The 27,484-nt window shown below is 53.0% G+C and overlaps 1 protein-coding gene across 10 annotated transcripts; it reads left to right on the top strand.

Annotated features, from left to right (window-relative positions):
• The first annotated feature begins 19 nt into the window (after window positions 1–19).
• On the top strand, window positions 20–27,398 carry PIP5K1A (phosphatidylinositol-4-phosphate 5-kinase type 1 alpha). 10 transcript variants are annotated; one of them, XM_037370719.1, is made up of 16 exons: window positions 20–133; window positions 10,931–10,965; window positions 11,735–11,824; window positions 14,273–14,403; window positions 14,790–14,907; window positions 15,129–15,281; window positions 16,509–16,808; window positions 17,347–17,552; window positions 18,193–18,276; window positions 18,961–19,009; window positions 19,414–19,498; window positions 19,804–19,938; window positions 20,682–20,790; window positions 21,755–21,835; window positions 24,290–24,374; window positions 25,008–27,398. In XM_037370719.1, the coding sequence occupies exons 1-16, from the start codon at window positions 76–78 to the stop codon at window positions 25,056–25,058; spliced, it is 1,770 nt and encodes a 589-aa protein (XP_037226616.1). In that variant the 5' UTR covers window positions 20–75; the 3' UTR covers window positions 25,059–27,398. The 10 variants fall into 10 exon arrangements, with proteins under 10 accessions (XP_037226616.1, XP_037226617.1, XP_037226615.1 ...); XM_037370720.1 differs by having other exon boundaries at window positions 20,661–20,790; window positions 25,504–27,398; XM_037370718.1 differs by having other exon boundaries at window positions 20,661–20,790.
• The last annotated feature ends 86 nt before the right edge of the window (window positions 27,399–27,484 follow it).

Below are 27,484 nucleotides of genomic sequence, written 5' to 3'. Positions count from 1 at the left end.
GGGCGGGGCCCGGCGGGGAGGGGCGCGGGCGCCGCGCGCGAGCCGGCGGCCGCCGCAGGAGGAGGGAGATCCAAGATGGCGGCGGCGGGGCCCGAGTCGGGGGGCAGCAGCGGCAGCAGCGGAGGCCTGGCGGGTACGGGGCCGGGCCTGGCGCCGGCGGAGGGCCGGGGGGGGGTTCCTCGGGAGCCGGGGGGAGCGGGGCTGGGGGTTCCGAGGGGTTCCTGGTGGTGAGGGGGGCTCTGTGGGGGTGGGAGGGGGGCTCTGAGGGGCGGGGGGGTGAGGGGCTTTGAAGGCCTGGGGGTCGCGAGGGGCGTGGGGGTGTGGGGCTGAGGCGGGCTCTCGGGGGGCGCGGGGGTGGGAGGTCTGTGAGGTGCGTGGGGCTGGGTGTGTGCAGGAAGGGGCTCTGGGCCTGGGCCGGGCCCTGCGTGGGGCTGGGGAGTGGGCTCGCCCGTGGGGCTGGGCTCACCCGTGGGGCTGGGGGGTGGGCACACCCGTGGGGCGAGCGTGGGAGGGGGCGCGGCGAAGCTGGGCTCTCTGGAGGGTTGTGGGCCAAGGCCCGAGCAGGGTGGGCTTCGTGGGGCTGGGCTGGGGGCCTTGGGGTTGAGCTTCCCCTGGGGTTGGTGGGCGCAGGGCTGACCTTTTCCAGGGGAGGAGGCCGCAGGTTGTGGCGAGGACCCTCCGGGCATGAATAAGGGGCTCAGGGGGGCTTGAAACCCCCCTACAGAAGGGTGGGGTGGGAGGGCAGGGCGCTGTGGGGAGGGGGCTGGTTACCTCAGATGGGGTGCAGAGGGGCTGGTGCCAGGGGAAACTTGACTCTCCGCTCCCTGGTGTTTGCAGACCCTGAGCCATGAGTCAGGCTGCCGGCTTTGGGGTGGCAGCGGGTCCTGGGGCCACGGGCTCAGCTGCTGGGGGGTAGGGGGGTGGAGGGAGCCGAAACGGGGTCCTTTAGTCAGGACCCTGCCCGAGAGGGGGGGAGGAGAGCATCTCCCCGGCGGAGGCACCCTCTTCTCCGCTGCATCTGGTGTTGGGCAAGGCGAAGGTGGTTCATCGAAGCCATTTGGCACCTGTGGGAGGCAAGATACTGTGGGAACATAAACATCTTCTGGTTAGATTTGTTTTGATGACTAAAACCCGAGCCAGTCAGAGTCAAGGGAAAGGTCTCCCAAGTCCTCTGATGGCCGAGAATGGCTCTTGCTCCGCTGATTGAAAACGCGAGCCGAAGCAGAAATACGCAGGATTGGGGCTGGGCAGAGTCCTCGTTCCTGCAGAGGGATGGTAACGAGGGTTGTAAACCTCGTCTGGGATAAACCGGGGCACTTCTGGTCCCTAAACCTGCAATTCTGCCTCCTCCCGGCGTTTCACAGGTCTGGCAGCGTTCTTGGGGGAGTCCAGAGCCATATTCCCCTTCCCTCCTTCCCTGGAGGCTCCAGACCAGCTTCTTGACACTACTTTATGGCCTAGAAACCAAAATGACTTTCTCAAAGCCTTGAAATTTGGGTTTGGCAAGATCCAGCCACCCTTCCTGAGCTTCTCTGGTAGAAAGTGGCCAGACTCTTTATTTATTATAATGTAATGTGCTGAAGCTTCCCAGTCAGTGTGGCAGCACTTGTCACCCAAGTCACAGGTGGGAAAGAAGAAAGCCGCAGGAAAACTCGTGGCTGGATCTTGACTTCATCTGCTGCTCTCAGAGTGTTGGTGCTTTGCACCTTAACCCTCGCTGCCCGCTACCCCAATTCTCTCTCAGAAGTATTTAGGGGCAGATCACTGAGCACCACCGTAAAATAAATTAATTATTGCTGTGGTGCTGATGGAGTGTCCTCTAGCGAGGATGTCTATGTGTGCTTGATGTTCTGGCCTCTTGGCTGCGTCCTTTGGGCAGTGCTGAAGACAGAACGTTCACCGTACCTGCTCTGTCTTTGCTCACCGTGTGAGTAGGCACGGGGGAAGTCGTACCTGTTGGTCTGATAAAGCCAGTTTTGCGAGGAAGAGGAGAGCGCTTTGGTCTTTATTGGCTGCGGCAGCGGTGGTGCCTCAGCACAGGGCTGAGTGACCAGGGGCAAGACCTCTGGGTCTTTTTCTCTTGCTTTGAGGCTTCCTTTGAGATCTTGATCTTCTCCCATGCTCGCCCGTCTTCTGAGCTGGAAGGAGGAGCCAGCTTCCGAAGGCTTGAAGGGTTTTGAGAGCATTACTTAAGAGAAAATATGCAAGTACACAAGTAAATCTCTTCTCTCTTCCTGGTGGAATAATTGCTATTGTTTGCTTCTCCGGCTAGCGAGGTGTTGGCTAACGCGCATTTCCCACAGGATTTGAATTCTGGTTGTGACAGAGCCTCTGCCGCGTGACGTGTGCGATACGTGATGCGCATTCACCTCGGCTGATCCCTGACGGCGCAGGCTTTAAACCTCTGAATTCATCCCCACGTCCAGGAGACTCGGGGCTTCTCTGGGGGCTTGTCTTCTGCTCCAGACAGCGTTTGGGCTTTGGGTAGGACCTGGTTCCTCCTGGAAAGAACGGGTCGAGCTGGGAACGATGAGAGCTGTAAGCCAAGGAGAGCGATCCTGAAATGGGTGCTGGAAGGGCTCAGATGCTGGAGGAGCAGCTCCACGCAAGGCAGGGGACAAGAAGAGGCCGGTTTTTATTTTGAATGCAAGGCTTTGCTCCGCTCCACGGTAAACCTTAAACCACCTGAAGCCTGGCTGTGGCTTTTTGGGCCACTGTCACCCTCGGTGGTCCATGGTGTGGTTTGTCCCGGGGGACCATTACTGGGTTACTGGTGTCTCCCGGTGTAGATACGGGGGTAACGAGGATGATTTTGAAGTCCTTCCCGGTCCAGGCAGGCAGCGGTTTCCCCTCTCTCTGCCCTGATGCCTATTTAACTCTCTGGCAAAACACCCAGCGAGGTTTTCTTAACTTTGCTGCTTTCACTTTGAAGCAACATGTGCCAAAGAATGCTGCCGTGGGATTTCAGTTGTTTGGGCCTTTGCGCATTGGGTGCTGCGGCTGCTTTATAATTACAGGTCCGAGGGAGCTGAGTTCATTGTCACCCTGGCTTCAGGCTCCTCCCTGGAGTCCACAGACAAAAGAATTGCTTTCAAAATGGCTCGGTCACTTCTGGGTGCAGGAAACTCTTCTCGACTGTGAGCTGAGAGCGGGGTCCTGAACTGCTTAGCCCTTAATATAGGTGTAAAATGCCCAGAAAGACTTGCCCCACTGCCCCCAAATTCCTGCAAGAGGGACAAAGCTTTCTTGATTGCACCTCACCGAGACTGAGCGCGCAGGAGGGAAGATGAGTTTATTATACAGAAACATCTGAATGGCTCATCATCCTCAAGCTTAAAATAGGACCGTGAAATGACTCAGAGTCCTGTCTCTGTTATAAAAAAAAAATAATAAAAAAAATCTCTCTTCTTCCCAACCGTCAGCTGTGAAAGAAATGTCCATGGGTGTCGCAGGTTAGTGTCGTCAGCCGGGTCCTGCCGCCCAAACTCGCTGTCCCTTTTGGTGCCGTGGGAGTTGTGGTGCCCGCCCCAGCGCGGGGCAAAGCTCCTTCTCTTTAAGATGGAGACAAAAGACCACCCTTGGAGGAACAAAGGTGGGAGCCAGCTTGTCTAAATACATGACAGATTTCATCTGTTGGAGGGAAGCTTGTCTGGCAAAGCGGTAGCTAGAAACTGAGTGAGAATCGTGCGGTTTTGGGGGGACACTGATGACCTGGAGCACCATTTCCTGAATTATAACCCAATTTCCCTTTGGAAAGTAAAAGCTGCTCCTCCCTCCCTCCGGCTCTGTTGGGTATTGTTGTAAGGGGCCGCTTGGTGTTTTATTTCTCCTCCCCGCCACCCCTGTTAGCCCCGCAGCGTTGAAAAGCCTTTTTTTTGTTGTGTTTTTTTTGAGATGGAGGTGAGTTAATGCTGGCTGTGCTGCTTCCCTCTGCTCACCCAGAGCTTCCTTCTCCGGGATCAGGGCTTCGCTTTCCCCCAGACGAGGTATCGTACTCCTTCTTGCCCCTTCTGGATTACCGTGTAGTAGCGGTGATTAAATGTATTATCTCACCGCGTCCCTGCGGACTTAGCTTTGTTTAAAAAGCAGAGTGCTCCCAGGGCAGAAAGATACTTTACATCTGACCTAAATCTTACTCTTCTGGGAAAGGATTGTTGATCTTCCCCCAAATTAAGAAGGTGGCGCAGCAGGCAGGATGCTAATTCTGCTTTCCCTGTTGCCAGCTCCCTCTGGGTTCGGTTTTGAGCAAGTCCCGCAACCGCTCAGCTGGAATAGGGGCTGTTGACACGCTTCCTTCCTGGGGCTTGGTGGTGTTTGCAGGGCGGGCTGGAAAGGGAACGCTTGGAACGGTTCTTGTTAGGATTTGTTTCCCTGGAGTAGCTCCCGATAGCCGTAAAGCTGGACTTCAAATTCATTGACACCTGGGAAAACCCGGTGCCTTTGTGTTTCTTCAATAGGCCTTGTCTGGGAGCAGGGATCGGCTTAGATTTTAAATTATCGAAGTGTTTTGGTGGAAAGCGGGAGTAATGCAGAGCTGTAAAATCGTTGGTCTTCGGCCAGCGGTAGGATTCATTTTCAAATGGCAGAACCTTGCGCAAGTCCGATGCGCCAGAAGATGCTGCTGGAGGGAAGGAGGGTCTCCCCAGCTTTGCTAAGCAGGAGTTGCCATCAAAGGTTCCAGAAAGTGATCTTGTCCAAAATGCCTTCAGCAAAAATCAGTCTGCCCCCTCTTCTACTGGGAAACTTGAGCTAACCTCACCCCTCCTCCCGCCCCGAGGTCGTTTTGCTCTGAGCCATACGGAAAAGCAATAACGGGAATACTTGCCGGCCGCGCTAGCCCTTGCTCCCACATGCCTCGTTTCCAGCCTCTTCCCCAAAGCCGATGGTAGCTCTGCTGAACTTACTGATTTATTTTCTTTTAATTGTGATTTTTGCAGTTCCGTGCTGCTCTTTGGCTCCCAAGCAGTTTGGTAACGAGGACCAAAGGGTGTGCGTGTCCACCCCACCTCGGAGCTGGTGTTTCTGGGGGAGCATGGGGCATGGCTCTGGCCAAAGGGCTGGCCTCGGGAGAGGGATGGCGGGGGATGAAATACGGCCAGGAGTCGGGAGCAGATGCTGGAAACTTCTTGCTCACTGTCCTTTTTGTCTTCAGAGTTTCCACCCTTTAGTCCTAGCAGCTGCCTGCTGGTCCGTGGACAGTCTCCATCCTCTGCTGCTGAAAGCATCATGCAGCCGAGTCTCATTTATGTGACTCGGAAGACTTTTTTTATTTATTTCAAACCTTTCTCAGTGGAGAGAGTAACTCGTTGTCAGTCAAGACGTATTCATGTTTCTGTGCGGATTTAGGCAGGGTTTTGTTTGTCGGTGCTCTTGTGACCACTGATCTTTGGTCAAGGTCTGCTGTGCTGACGAGACGCGAAGGAAAATGGGTTCCTTCCCAGCCCTGATGGAGTTATGTTGGTTTTGGGCTGGTGCTCCCAAATAACTAGTTGCCGTGAAGCACATCTTTTCCTGGAATAGCTGGGATAAGCCCCAAATGGTGGATCCAGGATTTCAGTGAGGTCAGGGCTTGGCTGCTGCTGTCAGCACTGGCTCCTGCTCATCCAGGTGGTGGAGGTGGAAGCCCAAAGCCCACCCTCTTTGGGATGTTCTCCTCTCCTCACCGTTGGTGAGCACCCCTTCTGCTCCCCTCGGCAGAAGGCAGAGTGAGTTGTGGTTTGTTACTTTTATTTTTTTTTTGATTTCTGGATGTCCTGCCTGGCCTCAGCTCTCTCCTGGGTACTTAAAAAATACCTTGTGCGTGGAAACCTGTTCCTGATTCTGCCCCTGGCCTCTTGGATTAAAAAATTTGCTTTATTTCTCTGCGGCTAGGTGTGCTGACCTCTTCACAAATCACTTGGCAGCGTGCTGGTGAGGAGAGATTGAGGAAGGGTTTACTGTTTCTGCATGGCAGCGAGAAGTGGCTAGATAACGTTACCGAGATTGCATCTCCTCTCTCTTTCCCTGGGCCTTTTCCCAACGCGTCACCCGCTTGCCGGCACGGACACGTCAGCGGTATCCAGTGACTTTCAGGAGCGTCTCGTCCTGCGCCTCCATCAACAGGCTCCTCAAACAAGTGTAGGGGAGAGGGATGAAGATGTGCTAATCCGGGGTAGTAAAATCAGTCATGCGTACACCAGCTGCCGACCGCTAATGGTGCTGGGAAAGACAACCCCGGACGGGAATCGGCGGCGCCGGAGCTCTTTAGAAACTGAATTCACGGGGCTCTCACGGCAGCTTTGGTCCTGAATGTCGCATTTAATGTCCTGAATGTAATTTATCGGAACAGATCTACCGATGCAAAGGGTGTCAGGACGGTTGCTCACTGCTTGGCCTTCTGGCCAGGGTCAGGTGTTCCCCGGTGGTTTATCTTCCCCCGGAGGGCCGTGTTCTGCACCGGCCGGGGCGGGCTGCCTGCACTCCTGGCTTTGCTGCTATCTCCAGCTGCTGTGGCGAAGCGTTGCCTTGGACTTTTAGTTCGGGCCAGACTCGCGCAGTTTTTCGTAAGAGCTTCCTGAGAGAAGCCAATGAAATATTTAGGCTCTTACCTTCCACGGCTGTGGAAGAGGTTTTTATTGCGCGCGGCTGTGGTGCCTGGCTCAGAAGTGGGTTTGCTGGCAAAATTTGGACCTTTCTTTTCACTCAGTGAAAACAGGATTTCCTTTTGTGTTTCTTTAACTTTCTTGGGGGAAGCATCACTCATTTCTTCAAGCAGCTGAAACAACAGTTCGCTGTGACAACTGTGTAATCTTTTTGCTTTTCCTTGTATAGATTTCAGCTTTTTGTGCTGCTCGGTGATGTCGTTTCGAAGAGGTAGATGTGTTGCGTGTATGTGCTTAAAAAAAGCATGGTTTCTTCCTCTCCTGTAACCAGCAGCAAAATGCCGTGTGACGTAACTTGTCTTGGCTTTTGAGGATCGACAGACTTGGTGGTTCCCCCCCACGTAAGCTGCTGCTGCTCTCAACAACAGCCACTGTTTTGCTGAAGTGTGTTGTGTAAGCGCTCTCCTGACATCTAAACAGCTCCCCGCATCCGTGTGCGCACCAGCAGGATTGTTCCAGCGGGGCTTTTCTGCTTTGGTTTCTGCCTGGGTTGCACTTTGGAGAACAGAAATCTCGCTGCTGTTCCCATCCGTGGCCTTGGGCTGGGGGGGGACTGATCCCAACAGACTGCGGGGCGGGGGGGTTGAGGGGGGATTTGCAGGCAGAGAAAAAAAATGTGTTGGGGGGATGCCTGCGCGGACGGTGAGTTGGATGCGTCTGCAGAAGCTCTGAGGTGCTACACGTCCTCCGGGGGGTGTTTGTTGGGTCTAAGGCTTGGGGGCCACCACCTTGTGCACAGAAGCACTCTTCCCAGTGGTACCACTACCCGTGGGCAGAGTCCAGGTGAGGAAGGAGAACGTTCCCGTTTCTGAGCAGCAGAAGGACCTGTCTGGGGCAAACCCAGCTGCCCTTCTCGCCCCGGCCACTTGTTTGGCCGAGACAAGCCTGCAGGCAGCAGCGGGAGCGGGGAGGCAGGGCAGTGCATGCTGGTGTGATGTGTCCTGGCGCTCGGCTTGCCCCGCTCAGACGCTGGAGACTTGAGCTTGATGATGTGTTTGGGTGTGCTAACGTTTTCACTTTTTATTTTTGTCTAAAACATGAGGCATAGCTAAAATGTGTCTCAGCAGCTCTATTTAAAAATAGAGCAAAGTGGGTATTTGTCCTGGCTATCTCAAATTAACGTGCTCGTTTGCTAGATGAGATGAGCGAGGATCTGACCCGAATGCCTTGTCACAAGCTCCTTCCACTGAAATATGTGTCCCAACCATTTGACCAGGTGCCATCACCACAACTTTTTAGCTTTTTTTCCCTAGCGTTTATGTCACGGTCGGTAAGAGTATACGTTCTGTTGCTGGCTGAAAACAATCCCGGACAGCTAAGGCTGGTGGAAGGCAGACAGCTATTTATTTAGGTTGATTCAGCTTCCAGTAAACAGCTCTGAGGAATGCTCTGAAATCACCCGTAGGGATTGCTCCCGGAATCACGAAAGAAAGAAAAAAACCAAAAACAAACCAAACAACTTTTTGGGACATCGTGAATTCATTTTTGAACAGGACTGATTTATTTCCTTTGGCCAGAATTAACTGTTTAGGGGATCTCAAGACATTTTTCCAGTTGTTGGTCTGGTTCAGAATTAGGACCAATGAATTTTTCCGTTTTAAAGAGGTGGTTAAATAGAGCCAGGAATAGCAGCTGTTTTGAAATGATGTCATTTTGTTACATTGATGCTATTGAATTTAATACATTCACTTCTCCAAGCAGTGCGCGCGTGTGCGACAGTGCAAAACTGCCTTGACGTAGCAATAAAGAGAGATGGAGAGAACTGGAGCGTTTTCCTATGGAGACCTTGGAGTTTTGTTCTCTGACCTCAGCTGGTAACTCTTTTGGTAGCCGAGAGAGCTTGTTTTTGCCGGAGGGTGTGAGATAGACCCCTGCGCGGAGCCGAGCAGACCTCCCCAGCCGTGTGCTCATCCTCGCGCTCACGCGTGAAGAAGCGTTGTGGTGGTTTGTTTTTTTCCCCTTGTCGTGGTCAAACAGGAATTACCTATTTCCCAATCGGCAGCGCAGTCGTTTGGAAACTAGCGGGAGGGAGGGAGGGGGAGCTTCCTGCTGCGGAAACTGGGTGTGCTGGGATGGGAGCGATGCTGCAACCGTGCCGACGCTCCGACTGCGGGCTGCGGCTTTCCCTGCTTGACTCACCCCTTCTTGTAACCGGCTTGATTGGGGGTGGGGAGGTGTTGTTGTCGCTTCCCAAATCGCTACGTGAACGGGCAAACCAAGACGCTCTGTGGTCTTGGGCTGGGGGGAGAAGGTGAAGCCAGGTCTCTGGTCGGTGCTGAGATGCTGCACACCTTCCTTAAAATCACGGTGGCACCTCGGGTGCAGATACCCCGTTGGGGGACGAGCCAGGCGCACCTGAGGGTGCTTAGCTTTTCCAGCCCAGGCTCCTCGGATATTCTGGCTTTTAACATGTGTGGCACGTGATTAAGGCAGCCGAGGGAAGATTCGCTGCTGGGTCCTCTGGCGAGAGAGCTTTAGTTAAGTCCTGGTGGAATACCGTTTTGCACGGATGATTAAATATTAACACGATGACTCTCCAAGGTGATGAGGCTGGTAGTGCTGCTTCAGGGTTGCTTAAATCATGGGGCTTTCAGAGGTTTCGATTGACATCATTACAGATGCTTCCTTAAAAAAAAAAAAAAAAAAAAAAAAAGGTTTAACTGCTCTTGAACAGGTGTTATATTGTGATGCCGGGGATGTTTCCTCCGTCCCTGTGCCCTGATGGATCTCTGCAAGTTCAAAAGCCTTGTGGCAGGGTGATGGAGTTGAGCTTTACTGGTTTCATCGTAAGACGTTAAGTGACAGAAGCCACCTCCGAGCTGGAGATGCTCCCAAATCTGGGCTGGTGGCGAGGGGAAGAGGGAAGCGATGGGAGAGGTGGAGACGGGCGGCTGGCTCCAAAGAGCACCGAGCGTGCAGGGGGGGGAGGAGGAGGAGGAGGAGGTGGAGGAGGAGGGCTGGCTGTGAGAAACTTCAAATGCAAAAACTGGAGCTTGTCAGGGCAAACTTTCTTTTCTTTAAAGGAGATGAGAGGGGGTGGGAAGGCGGTTGGAGCCGGTCGTTCTGCGCTGGCTTTGTTTAGCAAGAGCGTTTGTCACAGATTTTCTTCTTGTTTGCTTGTTTAATATGTATTGAAATGAGAACTTTGATCACTCGATAAGGGGATCAGAAGGCTGATGGATTTTGCTGTGAAGTACCTCTGTTCCTTTTGCTGAAATGCGGTTTTTGTAGAGCTGTAGTGCTTGATGAAATCACAGCGTGAGGCTTTACACTGCCTGTAACAGGCGAGCAGAAGGGGCTTCTCTGCTGAGCGAGTGGTGGGTGGACCCAGTACCGCTGCAAGGATTAGATGTTGTAATGCTTAATCTGGTAAAACAATTACTGGATGTCGGGGGAAGCAACCCTCTGCTTGCTCCGTGGTGCGATGAGGGTGTTGCTTTTGGGCGGGGGCGGTTTTGTAAGGCTGTGGTCATGGCTCCTGTGTAAAAAAAGATTAAAAAAAATTAATAAATTCAGTTGCTGTGTCTGAAGCAGAAAGAAAAACAAAATGAAAGAGCTTGTCTGCTTTTCTGGGCTGGAGGCAGAAAGCACATCACTATTTTATGCATTTGCTTGGCAGGGGCAGCGTCCCTGTCCTGGGAGCTCTTGGCCTCGCCGGTGCTGGGCTCGAGCTGGCTGGTGGCTTTGTGGTGTAGACAGACATCGTGGAGGGGCGATGTCATCTAATTGCCTTTTTTTTTTTTTTCCCCCTTCCTGCATCCAAAAAAATCCCAAAATGGGAATTCAGGCCTAAAAGATAGAAGTACACCACCTTGCAGATATTTGACAGCATGGTAGTTATGGAAATCCCTGGGCTTGGCTTCGAGTGGAAGGCTTGGCATTTTCAGCCTTTCAATAAAAGGTCCTGGAAATAATTTTAAGGTAAAGCGTGGTCAGCGCATTACTGAAACGCTGCAGAGCACTTGGCCCTCCTGGTTCTGATAGATGTCAGTAATCCATCAGCGATGTCCCCTCGGGAGGTGGTCCTGCCCCTCGGTGCGGGGGCACAGCGGACCCTGGCCGGCAGCTGACGCACAAGCTGAGCGTGGCTGTCGAGGGGTGAGCAGAGGAGCATTTCCTTGTGGCTTGACAAAAATTTTCTCTGCTGTAAGCGGAGAAGCTGGGGAAGAAATCAGCCGTGAGTCAGTGCTTTTTCAGATGCCTTAAAATGCTCGCGGTGTGTCAGGCTTTTTTTGGTGATGCATAATAATGATTAACCCTTTCTGAGCATGCCTTTGTTCTTTTGGCAGGATCATCTACCTTCAAAAAATCACTCACCCCTGAGGTAAGTTTCTGACTGACAACCTGGTTTGTCCCCTGGCTGAGAGAATGCTTAAATTTCACACTTGGCTGCTGTTTTCCCAACCCCGTTGAAGTCAGGGGTAAGCCAGGCAGCGGTAGGTACTGTAGGTGCAGGTACTCATTTGGGAAGTCAGGAGTATTTCTCCTTACCAAGGGATTCTCCAGCTTGTCCTGGAACTGAACAACTCTTGTGCCACCAAAACACGGCGCAGCTCTCCTGCTGTGAGCGAGGCGTTCAGCTCCTTTGGACTGAGAAACACCATTTAACAACTGCGTGTGTGAGACAGAAGACGATGAGTCAAGCGAACTCTTGTGGCATGAATCAGAGTAGAATTTGCCACCTTCCTAAAATGTTTCCTCCAAGACTTGGCCTTGCTGGCAGAAATTGCAGCGATCAGCTGCAGCTGGCCCGGGCTTGCTTAGGGCTGATCTGTTTGTGATGATGGTGATTAGAAACAAGCAGACCCGGGTGGTCTGGTGTGAGGGCGTTTCTATTTAGGTGTCCAGCCTCAATCACGCAGGAGTCAGTGGGTTCTTTGAAGGCATCTCAATGCTGTTGCTGTCCCAGAGGACAGCTGGTGCCGTGCCCTCCCTTCGCCCCACGCAGGGCTCGGGGGCATCGGCAGGGTGCACTGCACAGGCTCCATCTTTGAGAAGAGCAAAATTACGCCAGGTGGTTCTGGGCAGCCACTACCCTCTGGAACATGGGGTTTTACAGCCGTGGTCCTGACGGTCTTTTACTCCAATCCTAGATGCCAGGTTCTTCTGGGCAGCCGGGCTCACAGACGATAAAGAAGGGGCACAGAGGAGTGGACTCCACGGGGGAGACTACCTATAAAAAGGTAAGTTGCCTCTCGCAGCGCTCGTTTGGCTGTTGTCGTTCTCTTCGCAAGGCGAGTGCCATCCAGAGCGGTAGCCTGTCTCACGAGGCTCGATGTTAGACCGCGGGCAACAGCGGTGACAGTCGCTGAAGATGATCTCAAAGGAAAGGAACCACAGGACTGTCTCTGCCCCTCTTCTGTAGTCTTCTGAAGAGGGGATTATTTTTAAACTTTGCCCGTTAGCAACGCTTCCTAGGCCCTTTCTGGCTTGCTGGGTGCTTGCTGTGCTCTTGGGGCACAATAGTTTCTATAGATCTTGTGGCATTACTGGAATTTGCTTTACAAAGGGGAGATTGTTTGGGATTTTGAAAAAGCCTGTAAATGTGGGTATTTTGTGGATGCTACTTCCCGTTTGTTGGACTTCATCAGGCTGGGCCGACTCCCTCTAAAGTGCTGGCATCTGGGATGTAGATTGAATGGGGAATGGCTCCGTGTGGGCATCGCACCGCTTTGTGGAAGCGAAGCTTCTGGTCTGGAATCTCCAACCCAGCTGTACCTCCATCTCTAGCAGGAACCAGAGGGGAAGGAATTGAAATGGTGTTTCTACGGCAGCCAGCTTTTGTTATACTGCCCTTTTTGAAACTGCTCGTGTCTTCGAGTGGGATCTGGCTTTCAGTTTCCCAGCAAGTTCAGAGGTAGGAGGTTAGATGGCAGTAACAGGAGAGAAAAGCAGGAGCCAATGGAAAATGCCTGAAATGTTTCTTTCAACGGTCCCAGAAGCCTGGTGGGACTGTGCATGGGATTTATCTGGGAATGAGACTAGCGGACAGCCTGTCTGTTTTCCACCCCCCTCTTTTCCAGAGGTGGTAAGCTGTTTTTTAAAATTCTTTGCCCTATAAAAGCGATTGTAAACAGGCAGTCAGCTGCTCAGCTGATGGTGCTGGCTAATAGGAGAGAAAAAATCCTTGTTCCTTGGCAACCTGGCCCCGTGGCTCTGTGTTCACAAACAAGGCGGCGTTGTGCACCCTGTTTGTAAGTTCTGTTTCCCAACAGCGAGAGTGTCCTGGAGGTTTAAGCAGGGCTAGGTGAGCTGAGCTGGTTTTCAAGCACCTTTAGTGTTTAAAGGGTAAGGAGGAAAAGCGGGGTCAGGGTCCTCCTCCTTCCCCATCTAATACTGGAGTAAATAGCTGACGCAAACAGGTAGCTGAGGTACAAAAGGACATTGTCACAGGATGGTCAGGGTTGGAAGGGACCTCTGGAGATCATCTGGTCCAACCTGATAACAGAAAACCAGTTCAGTGAGAGAAATGTTCCCGTTGGTTTTATGAGGCTTCATGGAGGATGCGTGTCTGGGGAAAATACTTGAGATGTTTGTCCCCCCAGATACTGTGGTGTCTTCTGTGCCAAATGCTTTGATCCACAGTGATTTCTTGCATGTGGCAGGAGGCTGGGCTTTGTTTAGCTTCAGGAAACAAACATGAACTAGTTGGCTCATGAGCCCTGGATCTTGTTCTGGGTCCAGTTGCTTTATGCAGAAGCCAAGTGAAATGTCGGTGAGCTGCAGTGCACAAATCCAGCCTGCACCTGCTCTGCAGCCTCAACATTTCCAGCAGGCTTTACAGCAGAGCTCGTATCTGCGTGCTCCGGGAACTGACCGGCTGGGTAGTGTCGGGGTGCTGAGCAGACCTCAGCTCGGCTGTCCTGGACCAGGCAGCCCGCGGCACGAGCTGGGCTGAAGCGCGTCCCAGTGGTCTGAGATGAGGTCATGTGTGTCGTAGACAGAGGAGGACTCTTGGTGTGAGTAGCAGTTCCAAGAACACAGTCCTACATTGTTCTGGGGCAGTCAGTGCGGAGGCTGCAGGGCTGGGATTCATGTCTTGCTCCTTGTTTAAAGATGACTGTCGGCTCCTTAGGGTTGAGGAGCCATGACCTGGCGGGAGAGGCAGACGGAGGGATGCGTAGCACCAACAGAAGCGTGCGTTGTGTGCTGGCCATGCCTGCCTTCTGCTGTAGGAGACCTGAGTCTGCCCAAGCTGGGGAAGGGCAAACTTCAAAGCCTATAGCTCCAAGACCAAGGTGACAAGAAGTTTGTAGGGGCAGTAGATAATCTGTCCCTGTATATCTTCCCCCTCTGACTGATGAGTGCTGTGGGAGGATGAAATGGCATTCAGTTCTTTTAAGGACCAGCTGGATGTTGATTCCAGTTCACGTCCTTTACTGCTCGACTACCCAGAGTGTAAGGATGAAGCAAGATGCTGTCAGGGATGTAGGGATCTTCCCAGGTGTTCCCATCTCCAAGGTGATGTTAGTCAATGAGAAAGAAATGATGAGGCTGCAGCCAGAAGGTGTAAAATACCCCAGCTAACAGTGCTGTTTTAAACTGGGGGCTCTCTTCTCTTTAACTCCTTTCATTCCTATTTCCACTCTGCTGCTCCATGTTGTCTTAACTCGTTTTCTCTGCCCCTGCAGACTACGTCATCTGCCTTGAAAGGTGCCATTCAGCTCGGCATTACACACACAGTTGGAAGCTTGAGCACCAAACCCGAAAGAGATGTTCTCATGCAAGATTTCTACGTAGTAGAAAGTATTTTCTTCCCAAGGTCAGTGTTTGTTTCCTTCTCTCTGTGGCGCTTTGGCAGTGAGCAGCAGCATCAGTTCCTAACCCTGCTTGTTTGCACACGAGGGAGCCGTGGCCAGCCAGGACAGCTGGGTGCAGGAGCGAGCGCGGGTCTCCTGAGCAGAGCCACTCAGCGCTGCTTGCAGAGCATCGCTGGCCTCTGCCTGCGACCTGCTTCTGAAGAACCCTGGCTCTTCCTTCCCTCTGTGTGCCCACCATCGGCCGCGTGAACCAAGGCTTGCTGTTGTGGGTGCTTTCTAGTCCTCCAGCGTGCTAGAAGCAACCATCCAGCAGGTGTTTGCTTTTAGGGCAGCTTCTTAAGAAATGTTGCAAATACAAATACCTGTGTGTGTGCTTCCCCTTGATCAGTGAAGGGAGCAACCTGACCCCAGCACATCACTACAATGACTTTCGGTTCAAAACCTACGCTCCAGTGGCCTTTCGCTATTTCCGGGAGCTGTTTGGGATCCGACCAGATGACTATCTGGTAAGTTGGCTGCAGTGGGTTCCCGTCGGTGGTGTGCTCTGTGGGGTGGGTGTTTGTCCTCTTCTCCCCCTCGGAGCTGTGGGTGCCGTCAGGCCCCGTGGCCAGCCCTGTAAGCACAGCAGTGGATGCTGCGTGTGACGCTGGGGTTTGCCGCTGTTAATGTTTAAGAGGAAGGACCTCCACGCTGAAGTTTCCTGTTTCTCTTGCCTTGTCCTCCTCAGTACTCGCTCTGCAACGAGCCACTCATTGAACTTTCAAACTCGGGGGCCAGCGGATCCCTCTTCTATGTATCCAGTGACGATGAGTTTATCATCAAAACGGTTCAGCACAAAGAGGCCGAGTTCTTGCAGAAGCTGCTGCCTGGCTACTACATGGTGAGTCACTTGGGCAAGGCTTTCTCTGCGAGCTGGGGTAGGGTCCCCAGGACGCACGGTGTGACAGGGACTGCTGCGTGCCGCCTGCTAGACGCAAGTGGAAGTTGTGTCTGTGCCCCGGCTGAGTGGCACCTTCTCTCTCAACTGTCCAGTGCCTGAGGCAGTCGTGGGCTGACACAGGCTGCCGGGGTGTCACAAGCCTGGGTGCTGCGCTTGCACGTTGGGACTCGGACCCCTTTGGAGGGTCGCAGGCTGCTTCGTGACCAGCTGGGAGCTGTTCGCCGCTTCCATGCTGCGCAGCGTCACGCCCGTGGTACTTTGTCTTGCAAAACTGTACTTGTGTTTGCCTTCCCAGGACTATGTTTGGTTCTGTCTGCGAAGATAAAGAGTTGAAGGACTCTGACTTTTAAGTTTCTGCATGTAGAAGCAGCAGCAGCTTTGAGAGTAGAGGCATGTTAATTGTATGAAAGCAGCTCTGGCAAAAAAGGCTGCTTCAGTTGTGGAGCAGAATCAGATCCCAGCCTGAACATGACGTGCGTGTGATCTGACTCTCGTGTTTGTGTCCAGCCTGGCCTTTACAAGCCTCCTCTGTGAAACGGAATTTAGCTGCGAGATAGTCTTGCCCTACAGAAGTGCCTTAGGACTTTTGGTGCTGTTGGGAATTCACTGGCTGAATTCCTTAAACTGCTTCTGAACCCACAAATCTAGGGGAAGGTGGCGGAGGCCACCCCATGGCAGGAGGGTTGGAACTAGGTGGTCTCTAAAGTCCCTTCTAACCCAGACCATCCTATGACTATGATTCTGTGAAATGTTTTTGCTGTGGTTGTAGCCCAGAAACACATTGATTTTCTTCAAAACTCTGTCTAGTGCCTTCTGTAGCCATGAGAGCCTCGATCCCTCTCTGTCCTGATGTATTTAGCTTGACCTAAGTGCCAAATTTAAAAAGGCTTACTAAGCACAAGATCTTCCTTTGCTCTGAAGCCTCCCCAGCTTAGCTTCTGGGTGCATGAGCAGTAAACTCCTTCCTTCCTACGATCTCCCTGACCCATTCAGCTTTGCAGAGAGGTTATTAACGACCATAGGCATCACCTGTCTCTTCCCTGTGTTCACCTGCCCTTGTCTCTTACCTGCTTCGGCCATGGCTTTGAGTCATTTCAGTAGAGAAGCGCAGGGATTCTGAATAGCCAGGATGGCTTTGAAGGTGTTCCTGTGTCTTTGATGTTTCAGAATTTGAACCAGAACCCAAGGACGCTGCTGCCAAAGTTCTACGGCTTGTACTGTGTCCAGGCCGGAGGCAAAAACATTCGCATTGTTGTGATGAACAACCTCCTGCCGCGCTCTGTCAAAATGCACCTGAAATACGACCTGAAGGGCTCCACCTACAAACGCCGAGCATCCCAGAAGGAGCGAGAGAAGGTCTTCCCAACGTACAAGGACTTGGATTTTATGCAGGACATTCCTGATGGCCTCTTCTTGGACTCTGACATGTATAATGCTCTGTGCAAAACGTTACAGAGAGACTGTTTGGTGAGTGGAAGGTGAAGGGTGGTGGGGAGAGATCTTTTCTGAGCCTTTCCCACGGAAAGGAGATGGCAGCTGCCACCTTGTAGCTTCTGCCTGTTGACCTTGGAGAACCTGGTTCTTTTGGTGGTGGTTTGGACAAGAAGCGGGACCCGGCCCCCGGTTTCCTTCCAGCCTGAATTAAACCCAGCGCTGTCTCTCAAGGTGGAGGAAGCACCCTCTGCCCAGGCTGAGCTCTGGGAGCAGGGCAGGATTGGGAGGAGGGGTGGGATGCTTCGCTGAGGCCGGTCTCAAGTTGGGCGGCCGTGCAGAAGTCAGCGTTCTCCCCTGGCTTGGGTCCCCGGCTGCACAGGAGCACCACCGGTGCTTTCCTCTGACTCCCTTTGGCGATGATGAGCTGATGGTGCGCAGGTGGCAGATTAAAAGCCGTCCCCTGCGTGCGCTGGGGGTCCGGGCATGCATGACTGCGCTTCGGAAAATGTCTGCTCTGACAGTTTCCCTGCGCTTGCGATTCTGAACGAGCCTTTGTTGATTTTCCGCCCAGGTCCTGCAGAGCTTTAAAATCATGGATTACAGCTTGCTTGTGGCAATCCATAACATCGATCTGGCGCAGCGAGAGCATGCGATGGCAGACGGGACGTCCCAGACTGATACGCGACGACCCGCCGCCCAGAAGGCCCTCTACTCCACAGCCATGGAGTCCATCCAGGGAGAGGCGCGGCGGGGGGGCACCATAGAAACAGATGACCAGTGAGTCTGTGTCAGTGTGGCTCTTCCCGGGAAGTTCTGCCAGGAGCGAGGGGCAAAGCCCAAGCTTGGCTAATGGGAAGCTTAATTTGGGTGCAGGCTGGGCTCTGCAGGCTTGCTGTCACACTGGGTGGAGAGCTCTTGGTATCAAGTCTTGTGCTTTCCTCTTTGATTTCCCTTCCTCAATATACAAAAGACTTTCTCGCCTTCCAGGTGGCATTTGAGAGTTCTCTGCCTGCCAGTTATTGGCAGCTTCAAGTAGTTCCTTCCCTCCATCTGGAAGAGGCATAGTGAGTGTTTGTTAGGTCAGACGAAATGCTGATAAAGTCCAGCTGCCACCTTAGTGTGGGTGGTAGCAGATGCTCTTTACTTGCTTGGTATCTTCTCATGCACGAGTCGGGGTTAACCCTGATCTTCAATAGAAGTGTCATACAGATGGAAAAGAGGATCGATTCTCAGGAGGTTTAGCTAATTTACTGAAAAAGCGTTTTGCTCTGACCTCCTCGGTTTGTTAGCTGAGCAGTAGGTACGTCCGGTATGTTGACACTTGTTCAGTAGTTGGCGTAACATTCAGCCCGCGCTAGGCTGCGTGAGAGGAGTGGGCTGCGAGGATGCCCTTTCACGTTTGTGTCCTGTCCTCTAGGATGGGAGGCATTCCAGCCCGCAACGCGAAGGGGGAGAGGCTGCTGCTCTACATCGGCATCATTGACGTGTTGCAGTCCTACAGGTAAGAGACATTTAAGAGCGGCTCTGTGCTGCCGAAGGGTGAAGACTTTACAGCATTGTCTGCCCCCATCTGGTTGTCAAGATTGGCTTTCAAGGAATAGTTAAGGCACAAATAAACTTTTTTTTAATTTACCACTTCCTATTTTCTGGTCAGGCATGTTGGGATCAATTCCTGCGTCTTGCTTACTGTATTTGCTTCAAATTTCCAGAATAGACGTACTCTTCAGAGGCTGTTTTGGTGTGCCGTGGTGGTTGTACGCAGGCACTGTGCAGGAAGCGGCGAGGAAAAAACAAGTGGTGGCTTAAAATGGCCATAACCACTTAACACCTATAAAATAAAAAATAGCTGTAGGGCTTACCGTTTCCTCTGTTTATAGTAAAACGCAATGTGCAGAAGGTTGCAGTGACATTTAACAGAGACTTTACCTACGTAAGTTAACTACTCTTGATAATTACGCTTGTGAAACCCTTCCCCTGGGAGAGTGAACCGTGCAGTCAGCCCCGGTGTCTGTGGAACAGTCTTAGAAAAATGGGGCCATGAAGAGAACCCGGAACCGACGCAGCCTGCGTTCGGGGTGTGCTGGCTGCTGCTGTGCGAAGCCAGGCTGGGTACTGAGCAGGCACGATACGATACGGACAGTGGGGACTTGGTCTGAAAGCTGTTCTTACTTCTTTCCTTTGTCAGATTTGTCAAGAAGCTGGAGCACTCTTGGAAGGCCCTTGTACACGACGGGGTAAGTAGAAAAATAAGACTTTTAGACTTGTTTTGCAGTAATACTGGTGTCTTTTTAAATTGTGCCCACTGTCCTTGCTCCTTCTTGGCTTAGGATCCTGGATTTCTATGGCGTGTGTGTGTTTGCCCTCATATTAATTTCTAAGTACTGTCAGAACTGTTGGCTTTGTTAATGCTGGTCACCTACTTATTCATTAACAAGTACTGATTGCTTTATACATAATGCCCACTGCTTGTAGCTAATCTGCTTTTCACGGCTGCTTGTGGGACCGACTGAGAATCCCCAATGGTTCCCAGCCCAACAGCCTGTGGTTCAAGGCTTAACACCCTGAGAGAAGCTCGTGTTAACCTCGATCGCTTATTAATTCAAATTCACACGTTAACGTTTGTCCCTTGGATTTCTAGGACACTGTATCTGTGCACAGACCCAGCTTCTACGCCGAAAGGTTCCAACGGTTCATGTGCAACACAGCATTCAAGAAAATACCACGTAAGTACCTCCACGCGGCGGTTCCCTTGGCGATTGCTGTGGTTTCTGGCTCCTTCCTGCTCAGTGCCTGTGGTCCGGGAAGGTGGACAGCAGCAGGCCAGAGCTTGAGGAAGTCTGTTACGCTCTGTCACCTCTTCCTTCCTCCTACATTGTTTTTGGCTCACAGATGCGATCTCGCAGGAATTGTTTCATCCATCAGCTTGTTCTTTCAGGGCACAGATCTTGTGCCAGACTCTGTCACTGGCAAGTCTTTTACTCCTTCCTGAACGCGTTAGAAAAGTGCTTTCTTGGTTTTTGTCTTTAAGTAAAGCCATCCCCTTCCAAGAAGAGCCGGTCTGGCACAGCGGTTCCTCGTCGGAGCTGTCAAGGAGTGCCTTCCCAGTCGCACATGTCCTGTGAGACAAAAGCACAAGTAATGACGGAGGCGGACATAGAGCAAGGTTGGTGCCTGGGCTTAAAAAAAAAAAAAACAAACAAAAAAACCCAAAAAACCCCACATCAATCCTAGAGAAGTTATTTTTCAGCTTTTATTTGTCTAATTGAAGCTTGCTGCCTCCTGAGCTGTGCAGGACACCTCTGTGGTGTTCTGCGGCCCTGCCGGGGGTTTGCCTCTTTTCTGGGACTGTGTGTGCAAGAAATCAGACGGGGCCAAAAACTCATATTCACCAGGTGGCCTTTGACGGCCCCACAAGGAAGCCTAGAGGAGCAGCGAGCCCGTAAAGGCTTGGCTGTGCCAGGCATTCTGGTGCAACACGTGAAGGGCAGGTGGTAAAAGCCAGTCAGGAGGGGACCAGGTGGTGAGGTGGGGAACGGTTAGCCCACGCGTCTTCGTGGGGTCCTTCAGCCTTGTCCAAGCATCCAGCGTGGACCTTGCTCCCCCCGGGAAGCGGCTGAGGCTGCGTGGCAGTCCCCTGTGCCCCTAGTCTCTTCCCCACAGCTTGTGCCCGTGGGGTTTGTGCCAGGGGAGAAGCTGGGCTGGGCAGTGGTGTGGAGGCTTGGACTTGGAACGGAGAATTGCCTGCAGGGCGAGTTCTTCAGTCTTAAGGTGTCTGAAATGTCTCGGGTGGGATTCAGCACAGATCCTGACCCCTGGCTAGTGTGGGAGCTCGTGCCACACGATCCCACTGGTGCTGGTGATGGAACAGTCTGTGCTTCAACTCAGGTTCCCACCTTGGTCGCCCAGATCTCCTGCCCAGGACCCTGCCGGTAGACGAAGCTAACAGCGATTCCATCGCCACGACCCTGTCCACTTCTTCCTTGGGCAGCGGAGGCCTCAACTCGCCCGCAAATAGGTAAGGCTCTGGCTGTTGCGGTGCATGGCAGACCAGTGACCCCTGCAAGTCCAGTTCGTGAGCAACGGGAGGACTTTGTGCTGCTTTATGGGTGTTTGGGGGTTGGGCATGCTTGTGGAACTACCTGTCTGAGTGGTCTGTGTTGTGGAGCAAGCCGAGCGCTGCCAGTTCGAGCATGTGCAAAGGGGGAGCGTTGTGTCCCCGTTCCGATGGGCGGTCTGTTACAGGTGACGTGATCTTGCATCTTCTGCTTGGGCTGTCTTGGGGGTCCCAGTGGCTTTTAGTTCCTTGTATGTTCTGTATTTAATGGCTTTGTTCTGGAGCAGAGCTAATTGTGCCAATTAAAGTGAGTTGGTGAAAGTGTCATTGCCAAAATGGACGTGAAGAGCATTCACGCGATGGTGGGTGGTGCTGAAGGTGACCTTCCCACTGCTCTTTTCGGAGGGTTGGGCTCACTTGCAACTTACTGATTGGGGTAGCACTGAGCTCCGACAGCTCCTCGTGAAAGGAGGCTGCAGGATGCGTGCAGGTGCGGTTCTGAATGTCTCAGAAGCTGAAATGCATGGAGAGCCCCGAGGGAGCTGGTGGCTGCCTTTGAATGTTTCGTTTCTTGCTGAAGTGGTGAGAGTAGCAGGGACGAGGAGGAGCTGTGGTCAGAGGACGATCCCTTTCTAGAAGTTGTTCTGAGGTGTTAACTTCTCTTCCTGGAAGCGATCGGAAAGAGTCTTCCCCATTCCCAACCCTCTGCCTGCACAGTGGCACTGAGGGAAGTGCCTGCTCTCTCCCGAGCTGCAGGAGAACAAGATGCAATTGTAATTAACACCCCTTACTTCTGTAAAACATGGAAACCTCTTGGTAGGGGTCCTAAACCAGAGCTGCTCCTTTCCAGTACGTCAGTCGGCATGCCTGAGGTGTTCTTTTTACTGACTTAACTGCGGGTCTCTCTCCTTCAATCTTTACGTAGGTCAGTGGGCGTACAAGTGCATAAAGCTGACAGCTCAGCAAAGGATTTGACTAGAACAGCTCCTGGCATCTGCTTGTCTAGGTGAGGGCAGGAACCAGACTTTGCCTGAAAACCTTCTGTCTGGAGGGTGCGCTCAGGGAGGCTTACCCTGGGGTTTGGCCTCCCGCTTGTTGTTGGCCAGCGGTTGCAGAAGTTCCATACTGCCGGTTCACTCCTAAAATGCAGCACCGTAACGCAGCGTGCCCCTGTGCCAAGGCTCAGCAGTCCCTAACGTGTCTGTCTGCTGTAAGGCTCAATGGTAAAACCTCTCGGGGTGCTGTCCTGCTTACCCCGCGTGGTGCTGGGCTCCCTCCCCGGTGCAAGCACAGGTTCTGGTAGGTAAGATCAAACCTGCTGCACCCTTGGGGTGAGTCCCAGGGGGTCCCCTGATGTGAAGCCTGATCTGTGTTCGCGCCTGGTACCTCTGGAGCGAAACATGCCGCTTGCTGTGCCGTGTGGGCACTCGAGCTTGTGGCTGCCTTTTGCCAACATCCCATAAACCGCTGTGCCAGTGCCAGAGGGCGGTAACGAAATCCAGGAGGGAGAACAGACCAGTGCTTTCCACTCTGCGGGGCCTTGGGATCTGAGCTGTCAACATCAGACTTGTTCTCGGAGGCTTCAATCCGCTTCTGTGACCTCAGGAGACATGTAAAACTCTGGGAACCCTCAGAAGGTTGAAAGCAGTTTGTGGATTGTTGATTTATAACAATGTAACTTGAATGGATTTTAAAAGGTGTTTATTTTTTTGCTTGTTTCCTTCCTACAGAATCAGCTGGTCTAGCGGAGTGTTTACCACCCTTTGGGGGAGGTGACCTCTTAAATCTCTGTAGTCCTGTACAAAGGAGAGCGATCTCACCCAAAAACTCTCCATCTAGAGCTTCTGCCCTTCCCAGGGAGAGGGCAGGGTCTGGCCTGCTCCAGATCTGCCTTAGGAGCACGAGCTCAGCCCTGCCATCCCTGCTGTGACAACCTCAGTCTCCTTTGCAGCACGGCCTCACGTGGGCTGCAGAGATGTTGCCACGTGCTGCTGTGGCGTGCAGCCTGCCATGCCTGAGACGTGCTCCTGCTGGTGACCCGCGCGATGCTGTGCAGGCATGGGTGCCCTTGCGATGCCAGGGTGCTGCTGGTCCTCAGCCCAGCGCTGTCATTAACCTCCGGCAGAAGTGTGCCGGTGCTGGGGACACCAGCGGCGTGTGCTGCTGGGAATAGAAGCTGGCATCCTGCGGCAAGGGGTTTCAGAGGGTGATCCCCTACATTTGAGGGGGGCAGTTCCCTTTCCCCTCCCCAGCATCTCCCCCTCTTTTCATGGTGAAACAACACTAATTTAGTGGCGCACTTGGTAGCGTTAGGCTGATGGTTGGAACTTGACCTTAAGGGTCTTTTCCAATCTAACTGATCCCGATTCATCCTGCAGCCCTGCGTTACGGCAGTGCTGTTTTTAAGACAGACCTCAAGGGCTCTGTGCTGTAACCAGCACTGAGCATCTGCGCCGGTGGGAAGCAGCGAGAGGGCTTGGCTCGGAGAGCCGGGTGCAGGGTGTGAGGAGCTGTGCCTGCCTGGCGGGGATCCCCGTGTCTCCGCTCGGGTGTTGACCCAAGGCTGTTTGCATGGGGTGACCTGATGGCCAAACAGCTCGATGCGTCCAGCACTCAAGCGACAGGCAATCGAATCCTCGCTAATTAAGGCAACCACTGCGGGCAGGCTGTCATGAGCCCCGGGTGTTAGTGCGGGAGGGCAGTGCTGAAACCTCCTCCGTGCACCGGCGAGCCCTGAGGTGAGGGACACGCTCGGATGTGACTTCTTGCTCCGGGGGTGAGGAGGGAAGCTGTGGTCACCATCTCCTCAGCAGTGCCCGAGCTGGGAATTGGAGTTCCTCAGCCAGCAGGTTGCAGCCTTCCAGTAGGATCGTGGGAGAAGTGGGGATATAACAGGTTATGGAGCTGAAGCCAGTCTCGTTCTGTGCCCTGCGTTTTCTCTTTGGCAGTGTATGCTATCAGGCGCTCAGCATGGCCACTTACGTATCCTGCTGTCAGGCTGCAGCTCGCACTCGGAGCATAAAAGGTTTATAAAAGGTTTATAAAAGGTTTGCCAGGGGCTTTTTCAAGCAAGGGTGCCTCTTGGAAGGGCTGAGACTCACGGGGCTGTGGCACTTCGTGGTTTCTTCGTCTCTGGACTGTTTTCACCCAGGACAATTTCTGTGTTGATGAGGTGCTTGAAGACTTCTGCGAAGAGGTGCTGCTGCTTGGCTGGGCAAAAGATCCTCGTGTCTAATGTCTGAGGTCACATCAGATGAGGAGGGATGATTTCCTGGGTGGTGTTTTGGGTGCTGCCCCAGCAGGGACCGTGTTGCCTGCGCCTCCACATTGAAGCTGCCTGGCAGACGCCTCCATGCCGTGCTGGGACGCTCTGTTTGCTGGGTCCAGCCCTGGAGACGTGGCTGATTGACAACTCGCTTTTAAAAACTGCTTTACAGGTCTCCCCATTCTGTTTCCCCAGCGGTTCCCCAGGACCTTCCATACTGGAGCGCTCTGCAGAGCTGAGAGAGCAGCTCGAAGACCTGCAAGAAACGGAGATAAGCTTTGTGAGTACTTCCCTGTCGAGGAGGAAAAGAGCAGGGCTGGAGGTGGGTGAAGTGTGGGGGTTGTGTGGTCCCTGGCGGTGCTGGGAACACAGGCACCCAGGGGATGGCTGAGTCGACCAGAGCAGGAGCAGATGTTCTCCATCCCTGTCTGGTGCTGGGCACTGCTGGTGCCCTTGGTGATAATCTGCTGCTCCTGCCTGTGGTGAGATCGGCGGGAGGCGAAGCGGAGCCGTGCCCCTCTCCTGAGGGCCCAGGGTGGGACTGATGGTGGAGATGAACCAGGGTGAAGCTGCCTAGGCGCTTCTCGCTGTCCCCGCGGTGGGTGATAAATCCTCACGGACCCTCCTGTTTTAATGTGGCGGTGGGGGTAAGCCTGAACTCAGCAGCCCTCTCCGCTCTGCCTCTCCCAGGGTGGAGAAGGTTTAGGGAAAGATCAGGCAGGAGACCGACCTGCTGCTCTTCCTCGGAGGAAGGCTGGCCCCTCTCCAGCATCTCCTCTTTTCTCCTTGCAGTGAAGCCACACCGACGCCGCTGCGATGGAAGCAGATTGTTCTGTGCTCTGCGTGGTCTGTGGAGTCTGACAAACGTTCAGCCCCTGTTGCTGACCTTTTTTTTTTTTTTTTTTTTTAAAAGTTATCTTATCTGGACAGAAACCTAAAAGCTGGAAGGCTGGGCTACACTTAGCGGGATAGTATTAACAAAGACCGAGCCAGCGCAGCTGAGCCTCGGACACCTGGAAGCCTCCTTGCAGCAGAGCCCACCACTGTGTCCCCGCTGTCCTCCTTCCTTTGAAGCCTGGCAGGAGCCAAGCTGGCTGTCGGGAGGAGGAGGAGGAACTGCTCTGCGTGGGCTGAAACCCTCTGGAAAAGGGATCTGACTTTCAGGGAGTTAGCTGCTTCCAATGCTGACACCACAGACCGTGCGAGAAGGGCGACTCTTTGGAGTCACTGGGAGGGAAACGGGCATTAGAGCCTCGTTGGGGCAGTTTGCGACAGAGCAATGTGGTTTTATTTTGTATTTTAAAAACGTTTTTAATTTAAATGTTTTCCTGAATTCAGTCCTATCACTTCTTTTTAGTCTGCAATATAGTAATTTTTTTGTTGTTAATGAATAGGGTTTTTTTTTTCAGTGTTCCACCAGAAAGCATCCCATGTGAGAGGGGCAGGAAGGGGGAGCAGAGGCTGTGCTGACCATGGATGAGCTCCTCTCCCCCGCCAGCCGCTCCTGGCTGCTGTACCCTCCTCTGTTCCCCACCTTGCATCGTCCCGAGACAGCGCTGAGGAGAGCTAGGTGCTGCGCTGCTCGGAGGACTTGGAATGTGCGAAGCTTTTCCGACATCAGGGAGGTTTTGGATTGCTTTGTGTCCCCCGGTTTTTAAACAAAGCCCTTTCGTTCCTTCCCCGCCAAGCAGGGAGTCGCAGGTGAAGGGAGATCTTCGTAAGGGGCACACTTTTTTAGAAGTATTTCTTAAGCAAATGGACCAAACCCAGCCTGCTCCGATCCCTTCGCCTGCCCTCTGTCATGCTGCGGGCGCCGCGTGCAGAATCCCTTCCGTTTTTATAGCTCGGCTCCCTTTTGATATCTTGCCTGTATCACAGTCGACACCGGTGCTGCCGGCGGCTGGAAACCGAGATTCCTACCGAAATGGGCCAGACATCTGCCTCCGCGCAAGGATGGGGCATCTTGAGTCCGGTTTTAAACCAGATCATGAGCTGGAAGGGGAGGATCGTTCTGCTGCTGTCTCCCCGCGGTGCCGCTTGGCCCACGCCGGCTGCAGGCGCTTCTCTAGAGATCTCAGAGCAGATGTTGGACTGATGTTTATTTTCACTAAATGCTTTTTTTAAAGAAATGAAGTGACTCTTCCCCGTGTTCCTGGTGGGTTAGAATCCTCTCTTCTTTTTTATATATATATAAAAAAGTAATTTAAAGCTTGCCCTTGTGGTAGTGCAAGGGGTTTCTATACTAATTAGCAATGATTGCTAAGGAAACAAAGAATGTAGTGGTGTAGAAAGGGATTTTTTTTTTTTTTCAGAGCCAAGTCTCTTCCCACCTTCCACTTCAACCTTTTAAAGTGGATGCGACACAAGCTAATATTTTTTTAAGAAAAAGCAAATTTTTTTTTTTTGTAAATTCTATTACTTTTTTTTCCAAAATACCAAGCGGAATGGCCTTACTCTGGGTATCCGGATCCCCAGGGGGTTGGTGGAGCGTGAGGACGGTTGCTGTTCACAATCTGTTGGGTTCTCAAGGGCTCTCAAACCTTTCGGCACCGATTAACGTCGGGATGAGACCCATGAGTGGGAGGATCTGCTGGATCTTCCTCCTCCTCCTTGCCTGCGCCTCCAACTCCACCCGGCAGGTTACACTTTATAGCTGGAGTAACTGTCTATATTAGACACTTGTTCCTTAGCTTCCCTCCTAACCCGTATTTGTTTGTGTCTGTTTTTCTTTTTTTTTTTTTTTTTCCCAGGAGGGAAGAAAACAAAAGTCTCAATTTTTTCCATGATTTAATATTTATGAAGTTGTATTTAAGTGGTGGGTTTTTTTTCTTTTCCTGGGGATAGTTACTCAGTGAGTAGGGAGGTGGGGGGGTGGCGTTTATATATTGACCTCTGCTTTGTAATGGGTTTTCAGAACTGCTTTTTTTTGTGTGCGCGTGTTTCAAAGTGCCAGGCGACGACGGGTTTTCACCTCTTAATTTTTTTTTTTTTTAAACACCTGAGCGGCTTTTTTCCAGCGCAGGGAGGGGACATCACTTCTCCGGCCCCACCGGGCAGCAGCCGCCGCTGCCTCGACGCCGGGCGGTGGGATGGAGCGTGGATGGACCCCTCGTGTCCTGGTGGGCCTCGGCGTCGCCGCTGTCACTGCTGGGACCCCCGGGAGGGGCAGAGCCATGTCCCCCTCCCCGGGAGCAGCTCGTGCCGCGCGTGACCGTTGTCCTTTCGGCTCTGTAACGCTTGTGGCCTCGTCCGCTGTTGGAACCACGCTGTGTGGGACGCGCAATACAGTGTGCTGCTGAACCTGCCCGTCTGCCTCCTCTGTCCGGGGGTCCCGGGGGGTGGGGGGGGTCCCGGGGGTGGGGGGTCTGCGGGGATCCCCGGGGCAAGGAC

This window comes from Falco rusticolus, chromosome 19 (genome assembly GCF_015220075.1).
Source record: "Falco rusticolus isolate bFalRus1 chromosome 19, bFalRus1.pri, whole genome shotgun sequence".
NCBI classification, from domain to species: domain Eukaryota; kingdom Metazoa; phylum Chordata; class Aves; order Falconiformes; family Falconidae; genus Falco; species Falco rusticolus.
This window is presented reverse-complemented; position numbering and strand designations above follow the sequence as displayed.

Excerpts from the sequence above, each read along its gene's own strand:
- PIP5K1A (XM_037370718.1), top strand. The coding sequence starts at position 76 with ATGGCGGCGGCGGGGCCCGAGTCGGGGGGCAGCAGCGGCAGCAGCGGA. Across the intron at positions 17,553-18,192 it reads ACCATAGAAACAGATGACCA|GATGGGAGGCATTCCAGCCC; the intron begins GTGAGTCTGTGT and ends CCTGTCCTCTAG. Across the intron at positions 19,010-19,413 it reads AGGCCCTTGTACACGACGGG|GACACTGTATCTGTGCACAG; the intron begins GTAAGTAGAAAA and ends TTGGATTTCTAG.